This window comes from Sus scrofa, chromosome 9 (assembly GCF_054392235.1).
Source record: "Sus scrofa isolate SSC_HxYL_T2T_F1_AM1 chromosome 9, Sscrofa_HxYL_maternal_Yorkshire_Landrace_v2.0, whole genome shotgun sequence".
Lineage (NCBI taxonomy): Eukaryota > Metazoa > Chordata > Mammalia > Artiodactyla > Suidae > Sus > Sus scrofa.
The window spans coordinates 974,894-994,932 of record NC_139391.1 but is presented as its reverse complement, the minus strand read 5'-3'; the positions used below and the strand labels follow the sequence as shown (position 1 = coordinate 994,932).

The following is a 20,039-nucleotide window of genomic DNA, read 5'->3' as shown; positions in this document are numbered from 1 at the left end:
AGCTAGGAATCCGACTAGTATCCATGAGGATGTGGGTTTGATCCCTGGCCTCGCTCAGTGCGTTGAGGATCCAGCCTTGCCGTGAGCTGTGGTGTAGGTGTAGACACGGCTCAGATCCAGCGTGGCTGTGGCTGTGGTGCACGCGAGCAGCTACAGCTCTGATTCAGCGCCTGGCTGGAGGACGTCCACATGCTGCACGTGAGGCCCTGAAAAAGAAAAAAAAAAAAGGAAAAGAACATGGCAAGAAGTAGTGTGCAAATCCTTGCTCAAACAGGTGACTTTTGGAAAAGAACAGGTGATTGGAAATTGAGTGTCTTGACACTGATTCCCTGCAAGCTGTCCCTTGGGAAGGCTTTGTGTGCGGCAGGCGTACACAGAGCCCAGTTGCATGACTGCTGGTTTGGAATAGATGGTTTTTATCTTTCCAGCTTTATCGAGATATAATGGACATACACTTTTAACATTGCATAAATACAAGGTGTGCAACATACTGAGTTAAAACATCTATGTATCGTGAGATGATCCCCACAGTAAGTTCAGTCACTACATCCATCACCTCCCATAGTTAAAACTGTTTTCCTTGTGATGGGAAATTTAAAGAACCGCATCTACTCTACTAGCAGCTTTCAAACATGCGTCACAGTATCGAAGGCTCGGCGACACTTCCAGCTAGAGATTCTTGGCAGACAATTGGAAACGCACTTCTGGAATAAGGGTAAATTCCCAAATTTCCCGGGCTGCTTTCTCTTAAGGAATAAGAATATCAATACCAACCTCGGCTGCTCTCCACATTTGCTATACTTGTGAAAGAAAACCACTGACATGACTTTGTTAGGAAATTTTTTTTTTTTAAATCAACCAAAGGTAGGTCTTTTTTGTAAAAATACCTGGTCCCGTCTCTTGTCCTCTTTGTACTGATGTGTAAGAATTACTGAGATTTCATCATATGAATCCTTCGTTGGTTATTTGGATTACAAGAGCCTTCTCCTAATTTATAGCCTATCGACTCACCCTAAGGTATTGATGTATAAACAGAAGTTCTGAAGACTCACCTGTGCCCAGTTTATCTATCATTTCTTTTACGTTAGTGCCTTTGGTATCTTGCTTATAAAATCCTTTTCTACACCCCCCAAAGTCCAAAAGATCGTCACCCGTAATTTCCACCAAAACTTAAACATAAATCTGCCCCAGTTAAGTCCTTGATTCGGGCGCAAGCCAGGTTTTGCCTACGGTGTGAGACAGGAACCCAAAGTCATTTTTAACATGTACAATCATTTCTTCCAGTCTGGTTATCGAATCGTCTCTGCTTTTGCACGGATCTGCTCCACTACCACTGTCATAAAAGTTCCAGATGTGCATGGATAAGTTTCTGTGCTCTCTATTTTACTCCACTAGTCAATTTGCGTATCATGGCACCGTGATTACACTGTGCTGTAACTACTACAGCTTCCTAAGTCTGGATACCTGTTACAGTAAAACGTTCAGAAATGTCTTGGCCATTTCCGAGCCTCTGTGATTCCATATCAACTTTAGGGTCAGGAAAGCTGTGGAATTTGGATTGGATTTGCACCGTATATGAATGTCAATATGAGGAAAACTAGTTTTATGTGACTAAGTCTCCTGACCTACGAGTAGGGTGTATCTGTACACTTAAGTTTTCTTCACTGTTTTCCAATAAAATTTCATAACTTTCCCCAAAGAAGTCCTACAAATCTAATGCTAAATTTCTTCCTAGAAAGTATATATTCTTGGAAACTATTTTACATGTCTTTTTTTTTTTAACATTTTCTATTGCTGGTTGCTAGTGCAATTGACTTAGCATATTAATCTTTTTTGCCAACTTTACTGAGATATAATTGACATGTAACGTGGTGGAAATTGAAGGTGCACAATGTGTTGATTTGACGTTTCTGTGTTGATGTGTATCAGCCTCACAGCCGCCTACCTGGCTCAGCGCGACCATCACTTCGAACCATTTGGCTAATAAATAAGAAAAGTTTCATTCCTACTTTCCAAGTCTCACGACTTTATCTGTCTTGACTATGCTCAATAATGTTAGGGAAAAACCCTGAAAGCTGACTTCCTTGACTAGTTCTTAGTGTTAAAGAAAATGCTTCTCACTTTTTCCATTTAAAATGATATTTGCAGAGTTCCCATTGTGGCTCCTTGGGTTAAGAACCTGACTAGACTCTGTGAGGGTGTGGGTTTGATCCCTATGCTTGCTCAGTGGGTTAAAGACCCAGTGTTGCCACAAGCTGTGGTGTAAGTCGCGGATGTGGCTCAGATCCTGTGTTGCTGTGGCTGTGGTTCAGGCTGGCAGCTGCAGCTCCAATTTGACCCCGAGCCTGGGAGCTTGCTGCAGATGTGGCCCTAAAACGAAAAAAAAAGTAATGTGACATTTGGTGAAAACGAAAAAAAAAGTAATGTGACATTTGGTGTAATCTTCTATCAGAGTAAGGATGTTTTCTTCTATTCCTAATTAAACTATGATTGTTGAGTCTTATTACAAGTGTTTCCTTTGAAATGATCATATGCTTTTTCTCCTTTAATGTGATAATGTGAGAATTTGCATTTATAGATTTTTCTTTAAAAAGACTTTCTTTTGGCCATGGCCATGATATGTACAAGTTTCCCAGCCACAGCCGTCCCCTGAGCCACAGCAGGGACAACGTCAAGTTCTTCAGCCCTGGGCCACCAGAGAATTATGCCTACGTTTACAGATTTTTCTTTTTTCTGAAATCAAACCATCCTTGAATTCTTAGGGAAAATTCAGCCTGATTATCACCTTCTTAAATACACAGTTGGATCCCCTTTGCTAATATTTTGTTTATGGTTTTATATCTATATTAAGTGAAAGGAATCATTCTCTTTTTTCATATGTTTGGTTTCCACTGGCCTAATTTTGTTACAATAGAGTATACAGTTATACTAGACTCCCGGGATAAATCAGAGAAAATTCCCTCCTTCAGGAGCATGGGAGGAGGAGCGGTATAAACCTGAGATGAACGTTTTTGCTAAAGCTAATCTGCAAGGTCATCTAGGTCTGGGGTTTCCTTGCGGAAGATTTTAAACTACCTTTTCAATTTCTTTAATAATTACCAGGCAATTCAAGTTTTCTACATATTCTTGAGACAATTTTATGAAGCTATATTTTTCTAGGAAAAGCGATTTTTGGGAAAAGAAATTTTGCCCATTTGCCCAAGTTTTCAGATTTATCGTTGGTGTTATTCCCTTATCTTTTCAATCGTCATCCTTTTCATGTCTGCCTTATCTGTGTAATAATCAATATTATTTTTGTCTTCTCTATTTCTTACTTTTGCAAAAGATTTATTTGTGTGTTGGTCTTTTCAAAGACTCACGTATTGGTTAAGCTGATCATCTCTTTCAAACTTTTGCTTTTATTTAGGTTATTTTCACTTACTTTTATTTTTCCACTACTTTATTTAAGTATATTCTGTTGGGATTTTTTTCTGCAATTTTATGGTAGGTATACAGCTCTTTTTTAGCCTTTCTTCCTTTTTAATGTAAATATTTTAGACTGATAACCATCTGCTGAAATGCTCTTTGATTGCGTCCTGCAAGTTTTGATCTGCTGTATTTTCATTACCATCTAGTTCTAGAAGCTAATTTTTTTTCTCAGTGGTATTTATTCTTTAACCCGTGACTTACCCAGAAGCATATTATTTAATTTCCAAATATGTGCAAATATTTAACCTTATTGTTATTAACTTTTAACTTAATTGTGTATTGCTAGAGCACATAATCCGGGTGAAATTTGCTGAGGCTTGCCTGCGTCCTGGTCAAATCAATTTTGGTGAATGTTCCACATGTGCTTAAGAAAGACATACATTCTCCAAGTGCTGAATGCAGAACCGTATATGTGTCCACGAGGATAAGCTTGTTGTGTTGTTAAAATACCCCTTTGTTTTCGTTTGTTTCACGTATGAGTAGTTGAGAGAAGTATGTTAAAATCTCCCACTATGATAGTGAATTTGCCCATTTCTCCATATAATTTTGTCACTTTGTGATATATATTGTTCAGGTTATTTTATTAGTTGCCTGCATGTTTAAACATTATATAGGCTGTTTAAATTGAAATTTTTTCATTATAAAGTGACTTTATTTATCTCTAAGGACGATTTTTCCGTGTTAAGGTGCATTAGTTGATACTAAGTCAGTTACACAGGCTTTCTTTGGTTAGTATTTGCCTGATGGGTTCTTTTCCAGTCTTTTTCTTTGAATATTTCTGGTCCTTATGCTCCAGACGCGCTTCTTGTAAAGAGAAGTTAGCTAGATTTCAACACTTCAACCTGACAGTAGGTCTTTTAACAGGTATTTCTAACCCATTCACTTGCAATCGCTTTCACATCTGGTCTCCTTCCTGCCATTCTCATTTACTACTTCAATTAGCTCCATGCTTTGTTTCTCAGTCCGCTGCAGCTCTGGAAGTCGGGTATCCACATCGCCCAGCTCAGCGCCCTTGAGCGCACCGCGCCCTCGCTCTTCTCAGGGCTTGTCAGTGGCTGTTATGTCACATTTGAACCCTGGGTTATTGTGAACCTACTTTCTCCTCTTCTTCTTGGGTCCTTTTCTTTCTCCAGACACCAACAAACGCTCTCAGGGTGTGGAAAGACTCTTGGTGCACACGGCTCAAGGCTCGGCTACTGGATCTCTTTGTCCTATTTAATTACTCCTATCGCGTGTGTGAAGTCCAGGCCTTACGGGGCAAACTGAAGGCTTATATATCTGAAAACATTTCTGATGGTTCCCTTTCACTTGATTGACAGCTGACATGGATGAAAGTTCGCAAGTGAAAGCGCCTTTCCTTTAACACACGCACAAGCATCACTTGCGGTTGCATCTGATGTTGCTACGGAAACGATGCCCATGGGATTCCTGGTCTCTTTTACATAGTATCCCTCTTTCTTTCTGGGGACACTTAGAATTTTCTCTTTGTTTCTGATGTTCTTAAATCTCATTATTCATTTCATCAGTTTTTCGTCTTCTCCCCTGGTTGGTAGCCTATCACCCATCTGAAGCTAAAGTCTCTCTTCTTTCTTTATTTCTGACGAGTTATCTCTATTATAAAGACTCCCTCCTCCAACCTTTTTTTTTTCTCTGAGACTCCCAATATATGGAATTTGGAACTTTCCCTTCAACTCTAACAGCTTAACTTTATATTTTCGATTTTTTTTATCTTTACCTGTTCCATTCTATAAAGCTCTATTCCAGTTCCACAATCTGATCATCTAGTGTTTTAGTTCGTTCTTCAGCGGCGCACAGTTCACTACTTACCCTACACAACCGCATTCCCTTTTAACCAACTCATTTCATTTCTGGCCATCCCATAGCACCTGGAGTTCCGGGGCCAGGGATCAGATCCGAGCCACAGTTGTGACCTACGCCTCAGCGGTGGCAACACCGGATCCTTTAACTCACCGTGCTGGGCTGGGGATCGAACCTGTGCCCTGGCGCTGCAGAGACGCTGCTGATCCCGCTGCGCCCCAGTGGGAACTCCGCAGCTGCCTCTTCATTCCACAGCTACACCCAAACAGCCCTACGCGGTTCTCTTTCGTCATGTAACCTCTGGCTGTGAGTCGTCACTGCCGCCCTATTATCTCTTAAGTACGTTCGCCTTGCCGACTTTGACACTCCTGAGTTAGGCTCAACCTAAAAGCACCAGAGGGGAGTCACAGTTGTTCAATGTATTAGTGTTCTGGTTTTGTTTTGAATGGTTGCACCTGGGGGTATGGAGGTTCCCAGGCGAGGGGTGGAATCGGAGCTGCGGCTGCCGGCCTCCACCACAGCCAGGGCAGAGCCGGATCCGAGCCGCGTCTGGGAGGCGAGTGTGAGATGCACGGGCAGCTCTAGCCTTCTTTGCGTGGGCGCCGTCCAGGCAAGTCAGAGCTGCCTCTGGCGCGGGAGGACTTTATGCTGCCTGTGCCTGACAAGGGATGCTACCGAAAAGCACCCGGGTACCAGGATCACAGCAGAACCTGGGGGAGGTCTCTCCTTTGTCCCTCCGACCCTCGTAGAGTGATCTGGGTGGATACAATATTTATATATAGTACATGTTTTACGCAGGGTATTTATTTATATACCTTATGGAGTGTATCCCGTTACATACTATGTAACTCCTAGAGAATGTATCTCTATTTTAAACACACACACACACACACACACGTACACACATACAGCAACATCAGACCTGAGCCACTTCTGCGGCAACACCAGATCCTTAACTCACTAAGTGAGGCCAAGGATCAAGCCAGCATCCTCGCGGAGACCATGCTGGGTTCTTAACCCACTGAGCCACAGTGGGAACTCTGCTGCCTGTGTTTTAAACCCTTCCCTGGGCTGTAGGGAATCTGCAAAAAAGGACTGTGTCAGCCTCATCCTGGCATCCTCAGCAGCACATAGCAGCAATTCAGTAAATGCTTGTTTCAACTATTAGGTATAAATCAATTACCTCATATTGAGCAAATCCCCAAGGTTCCTGGGTCATGAGCTTCTTTTTAACATAATTCTTACAAAAACCTTCATTAAACAGGGCCTCATAAGTATATTTACATACATAAGATAATTCAGAATTTAAGAGTAACTAAAAACAGTAAAATAAAGGTAAGAGGAGTTCCCGTCATGGCTCAGGGGTTAGCGAACCTGACTAGCACCCATGAGGTTGCAGGTTCGATCTCTGGCCTCGCTCAGTGGGTTAAGGATCCGGCAATGCCGTGAGCTGTGGTGTAGGTCGCAGAGGCAGCTTGGATCCTACGTTGCTGTGGCTGTGGTGTAGGCCGGCAGCTGTAGTTCCAATTGGACCCCTAGTCTGGGAACCTCCACGTGCCGCAGTGGGGCTCTAAAAGACCAAAAAAAAAAAAAAATTACAAATAAAGGTAAGAGTCTTAATATATTTAAGATAAAAACATACGGTATGAAAAAAACCCCAATGGTTCGTTAGGCACCAGAAAATTTCATTCTCTTGCACCCAGCGCACATGGCAATGCTGAAGTCAAATGCTGCTGACTGAACCGAGGGGTGGTGTGTGAATGAGTGAACAAGGGCCTTGTTCACACACGGGCACAGGGTCTGGAGTCAGATCCGCCCTGCGTCACAAGGGCCTTGGAAAGTGTGACCACACGGCAAACACACTGCGACCCGCGGTAGCGTCCTCAGCGGGCCAGGCTCCGTTTTACCCTCCTTGTGCCCATCACACCTGACAGATTCAAATCGGAAGACACGCATTAAAACCAATGCAGGCCTTTAGGCGACTGTGTCCCACTTAAAATGAGCCACCTGCAAGGCGCTCAGGATGCACTAGAACAGTAACTTCCTTCTTCTCCAGGAGGAAACAACTGCTCTCCACTCTCTAGGGCAGGAAGTTAAATCTCTTCAGCTTAGGACTCAAGACCCCCCAGCATTTTCTTCACTTTCAAAAAGACTCATTTCCCACGTATTTCCTTCAGGCATCCTCTCTGCCCATCAAGCCAAACCTCCTGATTTCCCGCTTGCGTGCCTCCGCACCTCTCTGGTCGTGTGCAAATTTCCTGCGTCATTTACCATCTTCTCGCGCTGTACCGTAGGCACGGCTGGTTTCCCTGACTGGGTTTCAAGTTCCCCACGGCAGAGACCAAGTCCTACCTGGCTTTCACTGTATTTTACTACCTGGCACAGGCCCGGTGCCTGGCAGGCACCCAAAAGAATCTGCGGAAGGAATTACGGCCTGATACCAACAGCGCGCAGGTCGGGAAACTGCCTTTTGAGGCCACAGAAGAAACACGCGTCCCTACTTCACTGCAGGGCGGTCGCTGTGAGCAGGCATTGCCAACCCCGGGACGCTCGTCAGCCCCGCAAATGCTTGGCGTCAGGTGTGACCAGGGGCCTGAAGGAAAACCCAAGGGCGCCTGCCAGCCCCTCCCCAGAAGGGATGACTCCGGGACCGCCGGCGGCCCGAGGAGGGCGGAAGAGAAGAGGGAGCGAAAGAGGCGAACGGGCAGCCTCCTGGCGCGGCGGCGTCGCCCCGCTGCTCCTGGTCTCCGACGTTTGAAATCAGGACGACACTGTCCCTTCAAGACTCCTCTGCTCAAACGTACACAGAGAAACAACGACAGCTGTCTTTTCGGACAGGCGCCGGATTTCAAAACGCCCACTGTACAGGCCGAACCACAGCACCTTTCCCACCCAGTAAGGCTCTTGGAGAGGAACCGTGCTGAGGGGCAGCACCGGAGGACAACTCTGGCTGCGACGCTGCAGGCGCCGAGAGAACGGACACGTCCCCTTCGGGTTGTTCAAGCGGCGGGTGTGAGTCCCAGGAAGGACGCCCTCGTGGCAGAGAAGACGAGGCTTTGTGCCTTCCAGATGCCGGTTCTCTACCCCCCACCCCGACCCAGCTCCTCGGGACCGTCCGACAGAGCACACGCTGCCTGTCACTCCTCTACCCACGCGGCAACGACGACACAGAGGCAAATGCTACAGAGGCTTCTGGAAAAGTGACCAAAGCCAGAAATAGAGTCGTACTAATTAGAAAACAAATAACTAAATGGCCAAACCCGAATGCTGAGCGACGCTGAAACGGGAGAGATTTCTAAGGCACACCATCTGCTGCGCAGTTTCGTATTTTGCTGCACTAGAGTCTCCTCAGTCCTTTTGCAACGATCTAGCTGCTAACTCACCTGCACAATTACGTTAGGCCAGAAAGACCTCGTGCACAGAACCATTTCAGGGCTCAACACAGGCACAGGCGGGGCCGGGGAACCCACTGTGAGTGGAGACATTGTTTTTCCTTAAAGAAAAAAATATTATTCAAAAGATGATGAGAAGTTGCCAGCGGAGAATCAGGGAACATTTGAAAAGAGCAGTGTCCCGCTGAACGTAGGGCCCTCCCTGCTCTGGGCCTTCGGGGTCACCACCCACCCCTCTGTCGGCCGCCTCGTGAAAATACTTTCACTCTCACCTCCACCTCTCGGCAGCATCTACCTAGAACCGACGGCTCTTGCTTTCTCTCAAATAGTTCTCCCCTTACCTGCCTTGGCCCCCAGGCTCCCACGTGGCCTCCTTCCCTGTCCGCTCCTCCCTTAACAGCCTCCTGCTGGCTCCTGGCTCGATGTCACTGTGCCTAAGGCGGGGGCTGTGGCCGCTCGTCCTTCCTCTGTCTTCTTCCTAACTTCTCTCTCCAGCCCCCTGGCTTTACGGGGTGTCTACACACTCATGACGCGCGAACCCCCACCTCCAGCTCACACGCGTCCAGGGCAAGACGCGAACATTCAGCGATCGAGTCGCTATCCCCACTTGAAAGCCACGGGGGCACCTCAAATTTAGCATGTCTAATAGGGAACTCTTGACTCACGACTCTGCCCCCGGGAAAAAAGTCCATTTCTCCTGCGGTCGTCCACACCTCCCGACAGAGCACCAGCTGGTTGCAGCACCAGCATCCAACCTGCTGTTAAAGCGAAATCTAGGAATCATCCCTGATGCACCCCGATGCACGTCCCTCACCTAATCCATCAGCACGTCCTGTCAACTACACCTGAAAATACATCACATGTGTCTCTCTCCAACTCCACGGCTCCCTCCCAAGCCACCACCTCTCAGTAATACTCCTGCAGTTTATCACGTGCCTCCAGAACCCAACGCACCGCGTCCAGCGAGTAGCAGAGGCATCAGAGAGAAGTCCTGCTTGACAATATTCTTATGTCTCTAGAAACCTCCCATCTCAACTCCCATTTTCTGAGATACCTACAGACGTATTCACTTGTTGAGCCATCTGCGGACTCAGCAATTACGAGTGGAGCACTGTACTCACTAAAGCTCACCTGCCTGCTTTTACAGTGGCTCCGGGAGGCGGAAGTTCGTTCCCTGCTCATGCTACAAAGTCTAGAGGCAGGCGGTGGAGGGCTGGCCTGGCAGCTCGGAACACCAAGGGCTCGGCCTCCTTGTGCCCTGCCGCTCTGCCATGCTGCTTACAAATCCCACTTCACGGGCGACAACGGCCACTCGCACGCCATCCATCGCAGCTGCATTCCAGGCGCCGGGAAAGAGGATGGGTACGGGGAACGCCACACCCTCCGCACAAGGACACTCGCACTCGCACCTAAACCACACCGACCGGCATGATAACTAGCAAAGACGGGGGATGACGTGCAGAGAAGACCAGACAGCAGTGCCATCGGCTAAACGTCGGGATTCTCATCACCAGGGAAGAGAAAGGGCACAGATACTGAGCGCAAGTAGCAGCCTCCCCAGAGTGCCTGTTGTCATCAGGCAACAGGGATACAAAGGTCCAGGGTTACAAAGGCCAGTTCGACACAGGGCCTCTGCCTGGGGCACCGGTCTAAGGCAGGAAAAGCAACTTGTAAATGAATCATTGCTCAGGATTTCAAGCCAGGCAGCAGCCACTGCTAGATGACCTCGGCTTTCCCAAGTCCTGAAGACTCTTTGCATCTTAAAAGCTGAAAGAGAAGTGGATGGATGGTCCACGGTGCTTGGTTTTTTAAAATTTACACAACTGTATATTCTGTACACATTATTTGTACCTTGCTCTTTGAAATAACACTATCTCATAAAAGAAGTGGTGGTTCCAGTGCTTGGCTCACTAAGCTCTACGGACCACTTCATACCCCACGGCTCGATAACGGACGTGTCTCAGCCCCTTCTACTGGACTTGATGCGAGAGCAGAGCCAACACATGCAAGCAACTGGGGTCGTGACTTCAACAATCTGAAAATACCCACTTTGGAAATGTCAGCACCACTCAATAATGTTTTAAGTTGTCAGAAGCTGAAACCACACGACCGCTGTAAGAAGACCACACATAAACCACAAGGCCAAGTGAAAACCAACACGCGATGACGGGGTGCCAACAGAAGTAAGGCTGCAACTTACCGTTAACCACTCGTTATCTAGCAGTTCCTTAGCTGTGATTCTGTGAGCCGGATCTACTTTCATAAGTTGCTTCAAAACGCTTTTAGCTGCAAATAAGGGAAAAATCCTGAAAAATCTTATTTATCTTCATTACAATTCATACCATACATTTCCCAATTTATTTAGGACGACGTCGGTGCTGCCTGGAGGAAAGATGTGGGTTGTAAAATAAACGCCATCAGTACCAGTGGCGACTACGAGATGAAGCTTAAGGCCTAAAGTGAGGCCTTGCCGCCCGGTTACCTGGTTTACGTCTCCAGTGAAAATCTTCGAGCTTCACCGTGTAGTTTTCTGCTTTTGCGGAAAGCCTCGGCCGCAACAACCGCAAATGCCACTCTTTCCACAAGTAAATGTAAGGACGGAAAAGAGACCAAGGAGTCCGAATCCCGGGCCCGCTGTCTGAGGACACGATGGCGTCAGTACGACGACGACGCGTCCCCACTCACCGGCGTCGCTGACGGAATCCCAGACGGCAGCTTCGAAACGCAGCTCCCCCTTTCTTATCAGCTCGAAAAGCTTCTCTTCTGAGCTTGCCACGAAGGGCGGCTCCCCACACAATCTGCAACGCAGGCAACAGGTCCGTTCAGATTGTTTCAGAAAGAGGCAGAATTAGGACAGCAAAAGGCTCGTTTCCACGAGACCTGGGGGGAGGGGGCTCCCCGGGGAAGGGAGGGGGGCGGGGGGGCAGGGGTCTGGGTGTGGAAACGGGAGCCGAGGCCTTTTCTCGGGGCGAGGCTCTCGTTCACGTGGGCCCCTCCGGATCCGCAGGGGACCCAAAGCTCTGCCTGGTGGGGACACACTACGCTGCAACGGGGTTAAAATCTAGACAGGGGTGGGGTTCACGCGCACAGTAACAGTGGAGGCGCCGGAGGAGAAAGACGTCGCCGTGAGCCCGGGGTCGGCAGGGCCCCGGGCACGTAATTCAAGCTGGATTTGCAGAGAGATGCGCCGAGTTATCAGCCAAGGACCGCGGGACGAAACACCACACACGCGTTAGTGGCAGTAAGAAGGACCCCGGGGCCTGAGTCGAAGCTAAACACGCATTAAAATGGCCACGACTTTACAAAAAGCGAAGAAAATATGGAGGAGGAACTGCAGGTGATGGCGATTTGACCCTTCGGTCGGGAAGGGTAAGAGGTGAGCACGTGCAAAGGACCCACACCGTAACGCCGAGGGCGGCGACGCACAGCAAACAGGGGCTTATCCGTAAAGGACCCCTCGTCTTTAAAAGCGCTTCCATGGAACTACTGTGCTGTCCAAAGAGCACCGAAGGCCCATGCTCCCGGGGGTCCAGCCCCAGACTATGAAAACATGCTTCAAAGTCGCAACTGCGGGCCACCAGCCATGCTGCCCAGCCCGGCAGCTGCCGGCAACCCTGGAAACGGCCAATGTCCCCCGTGACACCCGACAGAAGCTGGGCCCAGACTCGGCCCAGAGGCCGCTCTGCAGGTCTTCCTTCCACGCTCAGGATATCGCTCTGCTGTCTTCTGGAAGGACAGCACGGTATGGTTCCATCGCGCTTCCCAAGTGCGGGGCTGTGATGCACGCACGTGCAGTGATTCCACGCCTCTTAACAGACGCACATGGGTTGTTGTTTAGTGATGTTTTTCTTTAAGTTCTTTCTGGACACATCTAAATTCGGTAAATACAGCCCACGATGGCGAGTCTGATGAGAATGACTCCCCGAGGGGACACACGCTGTTTTCATGCTGGCAGTTTGCCAGAAGAGGCTGGACGGCAGAGCTTTTCATTTACCAAAAGGTTCCCGCTGAAAGTGGAGTATTTATCAAATTGTTCTGCAAACTCTCCCTTCACTACTTTCCATTTCTCCAGCTCGTTCTGACCCTTCTCCCTCTGATCTTACCTGCCTCACTATTGTTTAGTTTTAAATGCAATTTAAAAAAAGCCGGATCACCACCTCTTATAAGGAGCCCAGGCCAGCAGAAGCCCAGCTCATCGAGTCTGTGAACAGCCAGCGATGTGCACACGTACCAATGTCTGGGTTGCTCCTGCACGGCCTAACTGCCACATGACTGTCACTCAAGGGCTGTGTTTAAACAATGCCACTCTTTTCGGTCCTTTGCGATTTTACTTACACAAAATTTATCCAATGGTGGGTCAGTCAGCAGCATGTGAAATTCTACGACAGCAATTTTCTGCGCATCCAGAAAAGGAAACTCAAGACATGAAAAATGCCTCTCAAAGCCTTCCCATTATTTTCTGTTTCATGGGAATCAGAACAGCAAAAGGTGGCGTCCATTAAGAGTATTTCTGTTAGTTTCACCTTGAGGAAGCATGTCACCATTGTCCAGTTAAGCAGCGAGGAATCAGGGGAAACTGAGACACAAGAAGATAATCCCCCTGGAGAAGGTGACGTGTCTGTGCCCTTGGCGGAGGAAATTACCAGTAAGACCACTGGGCGCCGGCAGATTAACAAACAGGCACGGATTAGCTAAACAAGAGTCTACGCGAAAGAAAAAAGACATCATTGTCAGGATACGCAGTCATGCTCAGAAGCAGAAAAATTCAAATTGGAGAAAAAAATTTCGGATGTGTAAGACAGAATCATTTTCCTTAATACCAAATTCAAACTAGGAAGGCAGCGGATATGCCGCACGAACGTAGGAATGAGAGATTTACACGCAGCCTGCTCCACTCGTGTTGTCTAGAAGGTCTCGAGAGTATAAAACTCTCATTTTAAATAGCTACCTTCCTAACTCAAAGCCAAGGCTCAGAACTGTTATGATCTGAGTCTAATAGCACAAAACAGGGATCAGAGCCTTTGCGGCGACATTTGCGCTTTCCGCAGTCCAAGCAGGGGCGTGTGCGGACCCCTGAGTCGCAGCCACGGCCACACGCCCTGGTCTCTAGGGCCGCGTGTGTCCATTTCACAGAGCTGTGAAATGTAGCCGCCGTGATGTCCAAACTCAGAAACGGTCTGGAAGAGGCAGCGCACAGGGAACTCCGCGAGCTGACGGTAAAGCTGATGATGCAGCAACGCGGAAACGTCCCCATTCACCAGGAGGCAGGACGACGACCCTAGCCTTTCAGAACAGCTCTTAGACAAGTCCCTTTAATCCAGCCTCACAGACGTGTATGAAGCATCAACTACACGCCCACTGTTGTACCAGGTACCAGGTACACAGAGATGAATAATATAAAATCTCTGTCCTTCGTGGAATTTGGAGCAAAGAACCCAGATTTCATAAAACCACAGTCTGGTTTTTCAAAGAGCTATAAGAACACACAAAAGTGACCATTAATTCTGTCAAACTTATACACGTGCAGACTTGCGTAACGAAACAGTCTTACTTCACTTCTCTTTCAACGTCTCTGTTTTGCGTCTTTGTACTCTGGCTGAAACCCCCTGCGGAGTGTGGGGGAAGCATACACGTGCGTGATGAGCGCACTAACTCTGCCGGGAGAGCAGGAACGAGGGACCTGGAAGCTGCTGGTGTGTGAGCGGGACGCACCCAGGACAGAGGTCAGGAGCGAGGGAAAGAGAACACCCAGGCGGAGAAACCAGATGAGCAAAGGCCCAGAGGCACCAGCTCAGGGTGTGTGAGTCCCGAGCCCGGAGTGGCCCCCAGCACAGAGAGAGCGCTCGCAGGAACGAACACACACACACACACACACACACACACACACACACACACACACACACGTCCCCGAGACAGGAAGGCATGCCGGAGCCGGGCCGTGGAAGGCATGCAGGGTGCCGGCCTTCTCCTACCGCAAAGGAGCCCTGTCAGAGGCTGTTAATCAGGAAAGCAGTGCAATCGGACTTGTGATTTAAAAAGACAACCCTGACAACTGTGTGAAGGAGGAATCAGAGGCAGGTGGGCACACGAAGGCCACTGAAGTAATCTAGAAAAGGGATCAGAAGGAGAAACGATACAAGAAAACCGAAACAACAGGTGAGGACACTTCGAAGGAAAAGAGAGGCCGTGGCGTTGCCTGCATCGGGCACGTGGAACAGAAGGGAGAGCAGCGAGCCCGCGTTTCCAGCGGCACTAGGAGGCTCAGGAACCACGGACCAGGCTCCCGGACCCTGCGCCGCACTGCCGTCTCGTTCCTGCCGGCCCCTCACTTAGGCCCTGTGCACAGGGAGCTCTCGGGCCGGATCCCGCGACTCTCCTGAGAAAATAGGCAGGCGCTCTTGGTTTGTGGCAGAGGATCAGGGCGGCATTGAGGCATTTCCCCCTTTGCCCAAATCATGCAGTGCATGATCCAGGAAAAGCAAGGCTGAAAGTCAAAAATTTAGTGTCTTGAACAACAGCTGATGATAGCCAATGGGGAGTTTCCCAGCGGCTCAGCGGGTTAAGGACCTGGTGTTGTCACCGCTGTGGCCCAGGTCACCATGTGCTGTGGGTTTGGTCCCTGGCCCAGGAATTCCCACGCGGATGTACCTGACTCACAGGACCGCTTTCAGAATTCTTTCCAACTGTTTCTTCAGTCGCTTTCTTAAAACTATACTCATTAGTTTTAACTGAAAAATCTACGGAATCTACTGTGAGGGGCCGTGCGCTCACCTTAGTTGTACATTTAGCGGCTACTTACAGAAGGTACATGATGACCCCTATGCTCCAGATGTCACACTGCTGGCTGTAGTCGTGGGCGCTGATAACTTCGGGGGCTGCCAAACAAGCAGAAATAAGACAATATTAATAATACAGTAAATGACTTTTAAATGCTTAAACACAAAGCACGAAAAATGTGCTGATGTGTTGTAATTTATTCCCCCACAGGGAAAAAGAGAACCAACAGCAGATGTTAAATGAATAATGTACAGGCCGTAACAATTGATGGCGCTGAATCCTCACTCCCGCCCCTGAGCTTCTGATGGAACAGCGGCCCAGACGGCAGAGCTAACGGTACAACTTTTCATCTCTTTCAAACTGTTAAGAAATGATTTTGCCCAGATCGTGTACTTAGAGGACGACAACATCCCAGCTCTGCCAAAAACGGACTCGAACACGTGCCTTAAGCAGGTACAGCTGAAAGCAAGCCCCGTAGGTGGAAATCCGAGATAAACGGTTATAATCACTTTGGTCAAGTAACAGCAACAGTAACATCATAGCCCTCGGATGACGGTAAGAATGACCCCCCCCCCCGTTTTCCAAATGGGACACCTGAGGCAGAGAGGGAGCCGGACAGCGAGGTCGGTTCGTCCGGAAGCCAGGCAGCCGCAGGACCAGGATCCAGGGGCGCCTCCCGCCGGCTCTGGGCTTCTTACGACGAGGGGTCCACCAGAGCCCCTTCTTTTGTAATGTAGCACATTTTGTAATGATTAGATGTTTCGAATAACGGCTAGCTGTTGCAAAAAGTCACGTGAGCTACATCGGGAGTGTGTCCTTTATGCCTCTACAGCCAGGGGCCCCCAGGGAGCTCAGAGTCTGCCTTATTCGCGGAGTCACCCGCGTTGTTCAAGGGTCCGTGTGTACATCTGAACGCAGATTTAAAACTCAGAGTCCTTCCGTATAGACGCTGTCGTGTGTCCGAATGACAGCAGGAGCCGTGACAGGTGGGCACACAGACATCCGCCGCACTGTGCCAGCGGGAAACCACGGTTCAGAAATGCGTGTTAAGTGACTTACTGAAAAGGACACAGTCGCACGGCACCTCCCTGTGAAAGGCGTCTTTTCCTTCAGAAAAGTTTCCGCCCTGCCTCCCAACACACCCATTTTGTTAACAACTGAAAACAAGTGACATTTCGTTTCCTCCACCTGTTACTAAAAGAACTAGAAGGCAACAAAAAGGAGTCAAAGGCAACAGAGGAGTAAGACAAGGCTCCACCGCAGACACTTAACGAACTGGGTGATCTGCCTCCAAAGCCCTGAACCTAACTGATTAACAGCAAGTACTCGGGCTCTCTGGCGCTACTTAAACTTTGAAAATGCTGACTCCTTCCAGCTCCAGTTGCTCTCTGGCTGCGCAGCGATGGCGAGCGCAGGTTCTGCCATCAGATGCCATCACCGTCTCTGCACAGCTGCCCCACACGGCAGGGCCAGGAAGCCGGAGCCCTCGCTCTCCGAGCCACCTGAACTATGGGGCATTTCTACTCGCAGTGTCCTCGCAGCCCGCCCAGGGAGGCAGAGGCCAGAAGAGCTGTGCCAAGAAGCCACTTAGGAAATCAGCAGAGCTCCACACACCATCTGCCTTCCCCCGCTCCCTCACTGGTTGTCCAACTCAAGGTGCTGGGCTATGTTTTCCCCTTGTAGCTACAGACCAGATGTCTTTTGCCAACCGGAGGATATGAACAGAATCTAAAGCAGCCTCTTCCCAAATAAGACAAAACCATTTAGAACTTTTATGCACGAGGCAGGCAAAAAACCAATGAACTAGGTATAGTCCTCGGCAATAAAAATGAATAAACTACTGATATAACAACATGGATACGTCTCAAAATCACTTACATGAAGCAGAAGAAGACAGACGACACAAAAGAAAATGCACCTATGATTCGGTTTCTATCAAGTTCTAGACAAGCCACACTAAGTCAAGTGGTGGATTCGCCACAGGCTGGCAAGCGTCAGTGGTTACTGGGGGCTGGGAGAGGGACACAGAGGAAATTTCTGGGGTGACAGAAAAAATTCTCTATCTTCATTGGGGTGGTAATGATACAAGTCTACGCATCTGTCAAAACCCAGTGAACTTTACACTTAAAATCTATGCATTTTCTTGTATGTAAATTGTATTTCAATAAAGTATATTTTTCAAGAAATCTACTAAAAGTACATTAAGAATCTATCAAAGCCCTATCTTAGCGACTTTAACAGCTTTCTTAGAAATCAACCCAAGAAGCAAGCAAAGTTAAATTAACAGCGTGGACTGGGTGGCCACGCTGCAGGACGAGGAAGGGCCTGAGCTCATCACCTATCACGGACACACCAAGATCGCAACCCTCATAGAACACGTGTCTGCAAGAATGACCCGAAGACTAGCAGAGAAGACGTTGCACAGTTGGAGACACCAAGTAGGGACCACGAGAAGGTGGGTAGCAGGGGCGAGACGAAGCACACCTAGAACCCACGGCCCCGGGTCAGCAAACCACAGAGTAGGGAGGGGTCCTCCCTGAGCAGGGAGGGGTCGTGACCCCACATCCAGCAACCCCGCCTGGGGGTCCTGCACCGGGAAGGCAAGCCCGAAGAGTGTCCGGCCAAGCTTACGTTCAGGAGAGCTGGACGGCTGTGGGAAACAAGAGACTCCACTCTTCCAGGGGGCACACAGAATCTCGCGCACTCGGAAGCCCAGCTCAGAGGCTGTAGTCTGAAGGGAGCCTGATTAGACCCACTTGCTGGTCTTGGAGAACCTCCCAGAGAGGCAGGAGGGAACTGCGACTCCCCCAGGGGACTGGCAGCAGCCTTCTGGGGAGTTCATCCTAACACGTGGACACTGGTACGGGCAGCACCGTCCTGCTTGCACCACCAGCCCCACGCCCCCCAGGAGACAGGTGCTGAGACCTGGCCTGCCCACCAGCAGACCAGCACCAGCACCAAGCCTCCAGTGCCACACAGACAGCCATGTTGGAACACAGCCTTGCCCACCAGCAGGCCAGCAACGGCCCCACGCTTACATGAAGACAACCACCTTCCAGCAGGCCCAGAGCCACTGTACGTGGCACAGCCTCACAGCCAACAGGGCTGCGGGAGGGCCCCACCCCACCCACCAGGGTGCCCACTGGAGTTGGCCCCAGCACAGCTGAAGGGGGCATGCAGCACATGGAGGAGTCACTCCTAGAGCATACAGCTCCAGGGACCAGAGGGAAGCGTGCTGCTGGGCCCTCAGGACACTTCCCATATAAGCCTGCTTCACCCAGATCAAAAAATGCAACCAACATACCTAATATAATACATAGAGGCACAGACAATTGGGCAAAAGGAAAGGAAAAAAAACTGTAAAAAGCACAAAAACATGAAGTCTAAAAAATATACTACTAAACAATCAATGGGTCCCTGAAGAAGTCAAAGAGAAATTATAAAAACCTAAAGAGAAATAAAAATGGGAATACGAAAATCCAAATCCATGGGCCACAGCAAAAGCAGTTCTAAGCAGGAGGTGCACAGAGACACAAGCCTTACCTCAGGAAACAAGAAAAACCTCAAATGAACACTCTAACCTTACAAAGGAACTAGAAAAGGAACAAAACTCAAAGGTGGTAGAAGGAAAGAAATAATAAAAGATCAAATGAGAAATAAAATAGACCAAAAAGATACACAAAAGATCAATGAAACCAAGAGCTAGTTCTTTGAAAAGATAAACAAAATTGACAAACTTTTAACCGGATGCATCCAGGAAAAAAGGAGACACAGATAAATAAAATCAGAATGATAGAAAAGGTACAGCCAACAATGCAGAAATACAAAGGCGCATAAGAGACTACTACGAACAATTATTCGCCAATAAAATGGACTACTTAGGGAGCTCCCGTTGTGGCGCAGTGGAAATGAATCCAACTAGTATCCATGAGAATGCAGGTTTGATCCCCGGCCTCGTTCAGTGGGTCGGGGATCCGGCATTGCTGTGAGCTGTGGCAGAGGTTGCAGACATGGCTCGGATCCCACATGGCTGTGGCTGTGGTGTAGGCTGGCAGCTGCAGCTCCAACTTGACCCCTAGTCTGGGAACTTCCATATGCCACGGATGCAGCACCCCCCCCCAAAAAAAAGACTACCTAGAAGAAGACATGGATAAATGGGTAAATTTCTAGAAACTTACAATCTCCGAAGCCTAATTCAAGAAGAAAGGAGAAAATATGAGCGAACTGGTTGCCAGTAATAAAACTGTATCAGTAATTTAAAAACTCCCAACAAACAAAAGTCCAGGACCAGGCACTTCACAGGTGAATTTTATAAAACATTTAAAGAAGAGTTAACACCTATCCTTATCAAAGTATTCCAAAAAGTTGAAGAGGAGGAATACTTCCAAACTCATTCTCAAGGCCAGTATCACCACTGATATCAAAACCAGATAAAGATACCATAAAAAAAGAAAATTACAGGGAGTTCCCATCGTGGTTCACTGGTTAACGAATCCAACTTGGAACCAGAGATTGTGGGTTCAATCCCTGGCCTTGCTCAGTGGGTTAAGGATCCAGCGTTGCCGTGAGCTGTGGTATAGGTTG

General features: G+C 48.5%; 1 protein-coding gene across 36 annotated transcripts in view; it reads right to left on the bottom strand.

Moving 5' to 3' along the window:
• Nucleotides 1-20,039, bottom strand: part of STK33 (serine/threonine kinase 33) — a 151,433-nt gene that overhangs the window by 26,677 nt on the left and 104,717 nt on the right. For 31 of the 36 annotated variants that reach the window (XM_084974879.1, XM_021062263.2, XM_084974880.1 and 28 more), the window contains 3 exons: nt 15,478-15,553; nt 11,364-11,476; nt 10,879-10,964 (listed from right to left, as the gene is read on the bottom strand). In XM_084974879.1, the coding sequence (XP_084831005.1) occupies nt 10,879-10,964; nt 11,364-11,476; nt 15,478-15,553 (275 nt within the window). The remainder of the gene's footprint in view (nt 1-10,878; nt 10,965-11,363; nt 11,477-15,477; nt 15,554-20,039) is intronic. The other 5 variants (XR_014814454.1, XR_014814456.1, XR_014814457.1 and 2 more) reach the window with 1 other exon arrangement.